General features: G+C 43.7%; 1 protein-coding gene across 1 annotated transcript; it reads left to right on the top strand.

The window, feature by feature from the left end:
• Positions 1 to 283: 283 nt before the first annotated feature.
• On the top strand, positions 284 to 6,182 carry LOC122179363 (cytochrome c oxidase subunit 6C). The gene is made up of 4 exons (XM_042870182.1): positions 284 to 382; positions 1,009 to 1,136; positions 3,174 to 3,312; positions 6,049 to 6,182. The coding sequence occupies exons 1-3, from the start codon at positions 313 to 315 to the stop codon at positions 3,291 to 3,293; spliced, it is 318 nt and encodes a 105-aa protein (XP_042726116.1). The 5' UTR covers positions 284 to 312; the 3' UTR covers positions 3,294 to 3,312; positions 6,049 to 6,182.
• The last annotated feature ends 2,116 nt before the right edge of the window (positions 6,183 to 8,298 follow it).

Genomic DNA, 8,298 nt, shown 5'->3' with positions numbered 1-8,298 from the left:
CCAACTCTTACAATTCTGCGATTACAAATAGCTCAATTTGTATCTAAGTGTGCTGTTTGTTCTTAGCACACCCTGTAAATGTCATTTCACGTATTCTGGTAGCACAGCCATTTGTCCGAGGGAAAGAGGTGAGGGAAGGGCCCTTTCAGCGCAGCAGCATCACTCCAAGCGTCCTTCAGAACCGCCGCACACAACCACGCACGTTCCCCCCGCACGCTGCCCAATCCTCCCCCCGTTCCGCCTCGGGCAGCGCGCGCGTACGGCGGGCTGTGAGCCGAATCGCTCGCCGTAGTGAGGCGGCCCTACCCGCGCATGCGCAGTGGTGGAGCCGCAGAGGGTGCGTGGCCGGAGGGCGGAAGGACGTTGGTGGGCTCGCGTCGAGGTGAGGCCCCGCTCGTGCCCCCCGCTGCTCGCGCCGCCGGGCCTCCTCCCGCCCGGAGCTCCTCCCGCTCGCTCTCTCTGAGGGCCGCCAGCAGCCCCTCCGCCGCCGCAGCCCGTGACCTCTGCGCGTCCCTCGGGCTGGCGGGGACGGGCCCTGCGCCGGCGGGCGCCTTCGGTGAGAGAGGCAGCACGGCGAGGCTGGTCTGAGCCCTTCCCCGGCGCTGTGGGCCTTCCGTCCCGTCACAGCGGTGTGCCTGAGCCTCGAGGGGTCGCGGGGTGGGGCCGGGTCGCCGTGGTTGCCCTTACGATGCGGTTTGCGGATGCCTTCCTCTCTATCTCCACGTATTTAGCATGGAGTGGTAGGTCCGGCAGGGAAGGGAGCAGGCAGCAGGCGGGGCCAGCCGTGCTGCCGTGAGAGCCGGCTGGAAAAAGTGTAAGGGCATTCGGGTTCGTCACCGTCACGTTGTCCTTGAATGCTGCCCCTTAGGTATTGAATAGGGTTTCTATGCTTATGTTGTGCCGATGATTGTTTCACGGCACAGACCTTTCTCAAGCAAAGTGACAGAAGGTTATTGAAGTAGAACTTGTCTCTTCTTTTGTTTTGTTTTGTTTTGTTTGCTCTTTTAGGAAATACGGTCAGCATGTCCTCCGCGCTGTTGCCTAAGCCGCAGATGCGCCGCCTTTTGGCCAGGCGGATGAAGTTTCACTTGTTAGGGGCATTTTTTGTGTCTGTCGGATGTGCGGCATTGTACAAGGTGAGATCACAAGTCGGGCACTGGAATGGGCTGCCCAGGAAGGTGGTGGAGTTACCAACATTGGAGGTGTTCAAGAAATGTTTGGGCGTTGTGTTGAGGGACATGGGTTAGTGAGAACTATTGGTGATGGGTGGATGGTTGGACTGAGTGATCCTGTGGGTCTTTTCCAACCTTGGTGGTTCTATGATTCTGTGATCATGATTAATTCGGTTATAAACTAGCCTCACCGGAGCGTAAAATTTATGATGCTGCTTCACCAGAAAGCTTTCACAGAATCGCAGAATGGCCAGGGTTGGAGCTTTAGTAATGTATTTCTGTAAGCATGCTCCCAGAATACAAATAAGTCTTTGTAATCTTCATGTGAAGAAGTGATCTGAATAACCTGATGCCTTACGCTGTGTTCAAAATCATGCAGTTGGTGACAGTTTAACCTGAAGTCTCCTTGTCCTAGGCTGCTTGTGATGATTTCACAGAAGTGATGCTCCTCACGTTAACTTTAGATCGCTTGTGATTTTGTCATGGTATCAGAGATACTTGGGAGTTCTTACTTTATCTTGAGATTGACTTTAGAAACCATACTCGTAAACAAACCGCAAAGGCTGCCCATTATGCTGAGGTGTGGGAGGACTACTGTGGCCTGTTTTCTTTTGAATCAGCATGTAGAAATGGAACTTTGTGCTTCCAGAATAATCCTGCTTGGTACTTTGCCTTCTGACAAAGAAAAAAAGTACTTCTGGGATCTTGCATGTTACATTTGTATCATAGGGAATTAGGAAACATAAATTCCGTGAATTTCATGGAAGAACTGGATCTTGTTTCACCTACTGAACGTATGCATACACTATTAGCAGCATTTATATACTCCAGAGAAGGCTCCGGGTAGACCACACTGTGGCCTTCCAATACTTGAAGGGAGCATATAAACAGGACAGGGTACGATTGTTATGGGGGTGGATAGTGATAGGACAAGGGGGAATGGTTTTAAACTGAGACAGGGGAGGTTTAGGTCAGATATTAGGGGGAAGTTTTTCACACAGAGGGTGGTGACACACTGGAACAGGTTGCCCAAGGAGGTTGTGGATGCCCCATCCCTGGAGGCATTCAAGGCCAGGCTGGATGTGGCTCTGGGCAGCCTGGTCTGGAGGTTGGCAACCCTGCACACAGCAGGGGGTTGAAACTGGATGATCATTGTGGTCCTTTTCAACCCAGGCCATTCTGTGATTCTATGATCCAAAATTAACTTAATGTCAGCTTATCACAAAATCAACACTGTCGGACTCTGTGGAGACCAACAAACACCCGTTAGAAACCATAAGCTTGCACAGTTAATGCTCAGCATCCACTTAACACATCTGATGAGAGGTAGGCAGGCTTGTTTGTGATGAAATTTGCAATGTCCTTCAACAGTCTGTGGTTTTATACTCATGTGGCAGCCTTACATTAACACTTTAGGAAGGCAGTGGACCATGTTTAGAACAAGTAACTGATGTCAGTAGTAATTTACTGTTACTTGTTCACTGCTGTTAGACAAACCCGCTTTGACCTTCATACTTTTTTTTGGCTTTTTGAGCATATCCTTGTGCCTCAATTGAGTGAGTACCCAAGGAGCATGTTAACTAGACTTCCATAGTTTATCCTGCAGTGTAGCTGAACTGTAGTCAATTATTTTGGGATGCCATTTGACTTGGAGTTACAGTTGTGCAGCTGTCCACCGTATATCTGAGGCATACTCAGAACTTGCCATAACAGTTTGTGTTATGGGTACAACTATCAGAGGCTGGCTATCAGTATGGCTGTCTCTTTAAGGTTTCACTGTAGATGTTATTTTCCAGACCAACAGTTAGGAAGTCTGAACTGTGGATTTGAATGGGAACAAGGCAACTTTTACTACCTTCTATCATTGAACTTGAGGCTGTTTAGACTGATACCCACTGCTAAAATCATAGCAGTGGTAGCAAGAAAGCAAAGCCAACCAAGCAAACCCAGTGCCACCTGTAAAGCTTTGCAAGCTTTAATTTTCTGTGTGTTACTTTCCAGTTTGGAGTTGCTGAACCCAGAAAAAGAGCTTATGCAGAGTTCTATAAAAACTATGATCCCATGAAGGACTTTGAAGCCATGAGAGCAGCTGGTGTGTTTGAGTCTGCACCACCCAAATGACCGTAATCTGCATTTTCAGGTAATAAGCTACTCTGTATCAGAAGAGAAGTTTGGATTGTTTTAGTGAAACATTGTGCTCCCTTTTGGGCTTCTTCCTTTTCTGTTAGAAAAGTGCTCTCAGAGAAAAGAAGATAGAGTTGTGCTCCTCACACAGAGGAGCTGTGGGTAATAAAATCATAAAGAAGCATAGGAACTGAGACGAGGGAGTAACAGCAGAATGGGAATCTCCTGAATATCTTTTGGGTGATAAAATGTGTCAGCTACAGCAGACCTGCAGAGTGGTGCCAGGCCTTCCCCTTCTCATGCAGCAGTGTTCCACACAGTTCTGTCCTTGCATGGAGAGGAAGCAGAGCTTTCGTGTAAGACTTTCCTGATACCACGATTTTATTGATGTGGTCACATCTTGAATTGCTTAGCTCTGGGCTATCAAAACACACTACTTGTGGTGCTTGTGGTACAGAAGAAGAAAATGGAAAAGCTGTTTCTCCCTCACTGCACTGATCTCTATGTGAGAAGTAGAGACAGCTTCCACACATCCTTTTGTCTTTTGGGGCTGGTTAGAGGGGAAAGATAACTATTTATGAGGGCAAGCATGCATACGTACATACATACATGTATTAAATATCTATATTTAAATACATGTGAATAGGTGCATTTTAAAAAAATCACTTTAGCATGCAGTGTCTGTGTACTGAGATTCAGATTTTTGCCTTGCTGCATTCAGCAATAGAGCTTTGTTCAGGGTTCTCTTCTCACAGTGCTTACTGTGCTGCCTTTTGTATGAGCACTGCCAAACTCTGTTCTCCTTCCTTCTTATTGTAACACTGGGAAAAAGTCTTGATTTCAACCTTGTTACAGTTATTAATAAGCACGCAGCCAACTGCGCAGGCTCGTGATGTGACAACGAAAAATTCCTCCCCCCTTTTTCATTGGGATTTCTGACCCTGAGTTCTCTGCTTCTCTTAAAATGACTCCAGACTAATCTGGGATGATAGCTTTTTCATTCTTTTGGAATGTTTTCATATTGTGATCATTACGTGATAATCTGTGGCTCTAATTATCCTGTCCAGCTGGATTTTCTCAGCCTGTTTGCTTGAAGCAGCAAGATTGAATAAAACATTTGTACTTAACACTGTTAGCAAGAAACTTTGTCGTGTGACAATCTAGACCTATCTGTGTAACAGAAGCAGAGCTCCAGCTATCTAAGTCATTGTACAGATCTTTTTTTCTTCCTTTCCCCTTGAGGAAAGAGTGCCTCTGCTCTAGTGGTAATGACTCCAGAAAAGGTAAATAACAAAATGACAAATTTACTTGGTTTTAATCTCAGTAATTCTGCCTCTCGTTTGGTCCTTGCTAACAAATAAGGACTTTCTAACTTTCCTAGACACTGGATTGCATTCTTTAGTCAGGTGGCCTTCATCAGAGTGTTCGGAAAGGCCATCTGGTGGTAAAACCATTTGAAACAAACACTGTCAACAGTGATCCATGTTAAATATTTAATTGGAATCATGAACAGGATTTTTCTGTGCGAGTAGAACTCCCCTCTACTTATGTTCCCATTTGGGGCTTAAAAAAAATCAAGTTACACATTGTGTGCACCTGTTAAAATTAAATGTTTCCTAAACATTTCTTCCATTCCTTAATTGCACCGTCTCAAAAGAAAATGTGAAAGATAAATCTTTACATGTCATCTTGTTTGTTTTAATTGCTGGTGCTTTTTATTCCTTCTCCCGCTTACGTAAGAATTTGTATTTTTCTACAGAATAGTAGGAGGAAGGAGCAAACAAAGCCACTGTTTCAAATAGTCTAAAAAGTCTGTGAGAAGGACAAGTACACAAAACAGATGGAAGACATTTTCATTTCCCTCAGAAATTTAAATGTTATTTATGGAAGTTGGAGGTTGAATTTGATGAGTTTTTTTTGTACGGTTATCTAAAGGGTACAGTGGTCATGCATATTCTACAGCTGCTCTCATTTTATTGGAATATATTCTGTATGGGGCAGTAAATACAGTGCTTTAACTTCATTTAGTACTCACTCTGGAATCAGTGCTTACCCCTGAAACTGAGCAGACGGTACATGGGGATGGGGATTTGTTAGTAAAGGTGCTTGTTTGGAATGCTGCACCGGCTTTGTTCCTGCTGGGATGTGAAGGACGTAGTGTTTGTGCATGGATTTACAGTTTCAGCTACTGGCACAGACTGTGTGAAGGTGCTGATAAAGGAAACTAAGTATGGGTCTGGGGAGTGTCCTACCTCTAGAGTGTGCTCTGCAATATAATAAAGGGGCAAGCTAAGAATTTGGTGCTAACCACTTGCATAACTCTTGTCCTGGAACACAGCTTGTGTTGGATTGTGTTCAATATAATGTGGAGAAGCAATTTGAATTTGGTTTTCTTCCTTCCTTGGTAGGTTGCCTACACCACTTGTTTCCTCTCTGGCTTCTCTCTGAAAGTTGCATTCCTTTCTCTTTCAGGCCCTTAGCAAGATTGATTCAGTTATCAGTGCTGCATGTATAGTGAATCTGACGTGCTGTGCAGGATTGTTCCAGCTCTTGATTTGTTCCATGTTTCACTTCTGTTTGCCACATGAAGGGTGTGTGAATCTTAAACTGTCAGGAAATAACAGAGGGAATTCCTCTAGACTAAACTACCACATAAACATTTCTCTCTATTGCTTTGCTTTCCTACCTACTGATGTCTTTACTGGGAGTATGAAGTTTGTCCAGCATAACTTAATTTCTTTTTATCTTGCAGATCCACAGATCCCCTTCAGCCTGAGGAGACTTTAGGACTGAACCTTACGTGTTCTCTGAATTACAAAGTGTAATGTACTTCAGCATATGATGTACTCTAATATATCTCAATAAATAAAATACGTACGTCAGCGATGCTTAATTGTCTTCATTAATGGTCAGAATGCTTACGTACCAGAAAGAGTGGTAGAAAGTCTTCATAAATTGTACTAGAGCCCCAAGGCTGATTTTCTGTCTGCTGGGAGTTATTTGTATCTGTACTTTGGCCAAATTGCAAATTTGATCAAGTACGTTCTTAAACAATGGTGGCTGGGTTGTCTTTGCTGCTGATGGGAATGTGCAAGGTGATAGTTGTTACGGCAAGGGAGAGCCTGGATTTCTGGGAGGGTCTCTGCCTTCAGAAGTGAACTAACATTGAGATGAAAAAATTGTTGGGGATTCTGGAAATGAATCAGCCAACTTTCATAGCTTTGCTGCCATTGCTTTGTCTTCCTTCCAAAGTGTTACATCAAGACTTAGAAAGTATGCAAGTGACCACTCTTGTACGTGGTATGTAACTGCAGTTGGGAAATTAAGCTGCAAGTGTATTCACATGTATTTGATGTACAAGGGGCTACAGTCCAAGACCTGATGCACTTACCTTCTGCTTTGTTATTGTCACAGGGAACATGCTGTGTGCATTGCCTGTAGCTGAGGTTGAAAGTATATATCTATGTATATATGTATGTATGTATATATATATGTGTGTGTGTGTGTGGCTGAAGGCTCTTGATTGCTGAATGTGGGTACTATGAAAGGAGTCAAAGCTGATCACGTGAAAGAAGGGAAGGCTTTGTATGAAGAAGCATGACAAATTAAGCCATCTGTGTTGTATTTGAAGGTCTTCAGTTCAAATCCTGTTTGGAGTAACTCTTATTCTAAATGGATCATTAACTACTTAACTTAATAGGTAACTGTGAGCAGCATTTGGACTAATGAAAGCATGTAAATAATGTATTTGATCCAGAACACTTATATGGAGCAACATGGGATTTTCTTTAAACTTTCAGTACGTGCAGTGTTTCTTTTGACCAAAGAAAGAATTTGACATTAGTGGTGGAAGGGGAAACCATCTAGTAATCAAAATACCCCCGCTCCTATAAATGTAAACCAAAGTTTAACAATTGCAAATGATACCAATTTATCTTCCAAATGTACAGTATAAACATGGTATGCCATTATATACTGACTAACATTTTCTCAGCCGTAGTCTGCAGGTTTAAATAGCCAGGGGTCTTCAGTCATAATGACAGCTGCAGAGGCAAGGCAACTTGCTACTGCCAGGTGTGCGAGTGGAAAGAACCCAACTTCCCTCCCAGCCCTAGCCCATGCAGTCTTCCCAGTTGTCAGGAATGAATTTGCTTTGAAATTCTAAGTTGTTTATTCTAAACTGTTAACTGCCAGCTAGAATTGTGTGTTCATTCTGCTACTGGCATTGATTGATCCAAAGGAGAATTCTGTGACAGAAGAGCTTTTAGTCTGTACAGCAGAACTCCTCAGAGCTGTTCCTGTCTAAATGTGTTCAACAAGAAGGAAAGGTGAGCTCTGCTTTGTTTGCAGGAGTCATCAGTGCATAAGTTAAGTGTGTGTTGCTTTCTTTATAATGCTATTATTATGTTTTCACAAAAATGAGTACTTCCTTTCAGCCTGCAATGCCAGCCAAGCTATTCCTTTCCTCTTGACTGGGACAGGAGGGCAAGGCTGGGGCTCGCTATTATGAGGTAGGCAGAAGGGCTAACCTGCTCTGCTATCAGCACCACGCCATCAGTTTTTCATGTGGTTCTTCTCTAAAGTTAAGTTGCATCTTTCTTAACAAACAGTTGGGACCTAGTGTGATACAATGAAGGCCTGTGTGAGCAAGACCCTACTCAGCTGTCTGTGATGGTCTGGCACAGTGTTCACAGGAGATGTACAGCTGCTCTGCCCTAAGGCCACCTCCAACTGTCTGTAAAGGGTGTTTTTTTTTTAATATATATTTTTAAGTGAAACAATATATAAAAAGGGATTGTTTGATCTAAACTACTTTGGGAAAGATCTTACCATCTATAAGTGACTATGCCTCTGAGTTTTTGGCTGGCTTGCTTTTTTCTTGAGTGTTTGAGGAATGATTGATTGTTCTGGAAGCAAACTAAAAAAGATAGATTTGAAGTTGTGAGCTCTCCAGGTCTAAAGAGCATTATGAAAGTAGCTATGCTTTAAGGGTACACATTGG

This window comes from Lagopus leucura, unplaced genomic scaffold, assembly GCF_019238085.1.
Source record: "Lagopus leucura isolate 7727_CA_CO unplaced genomic scaffold, USGS_WTPT01 Super-Scaffold_100002, whole genome shotgun sequence".
Taxonomy (NCBI): Eukaryota; Metazoa; Chordata; class Aves; order Galliformes; family Phasianidae; genus Lagopus; species Lagopus leucura.
This window is presented reverse-complemented; position numbering and strand designations above follow the sequence as displayed.

Coding starts and splice junctions, on each gene's coding strand:
- LOC122179363 (XM_042870182.1), top strand. CDS start 313: ATGCGCAGTGGTGGAGCCGCAGAGGGTGCGTGGCCGGAGGGCGGAAGG. Junction 383..1,008: donor GTTGGTGGGCTCGCGTCGAG/GTGAGGCCCCGC, acceptor TTGCTCTTTTAG/GAAATACGGTCAGCATGTCC. Junction 1,137..3,173: donor GATGTGCGGCATTGTACAAG/GTGAGATCACAA, acceptor GTTACTTTCCAG/TTTGGAGTTGCTGAACCCAG.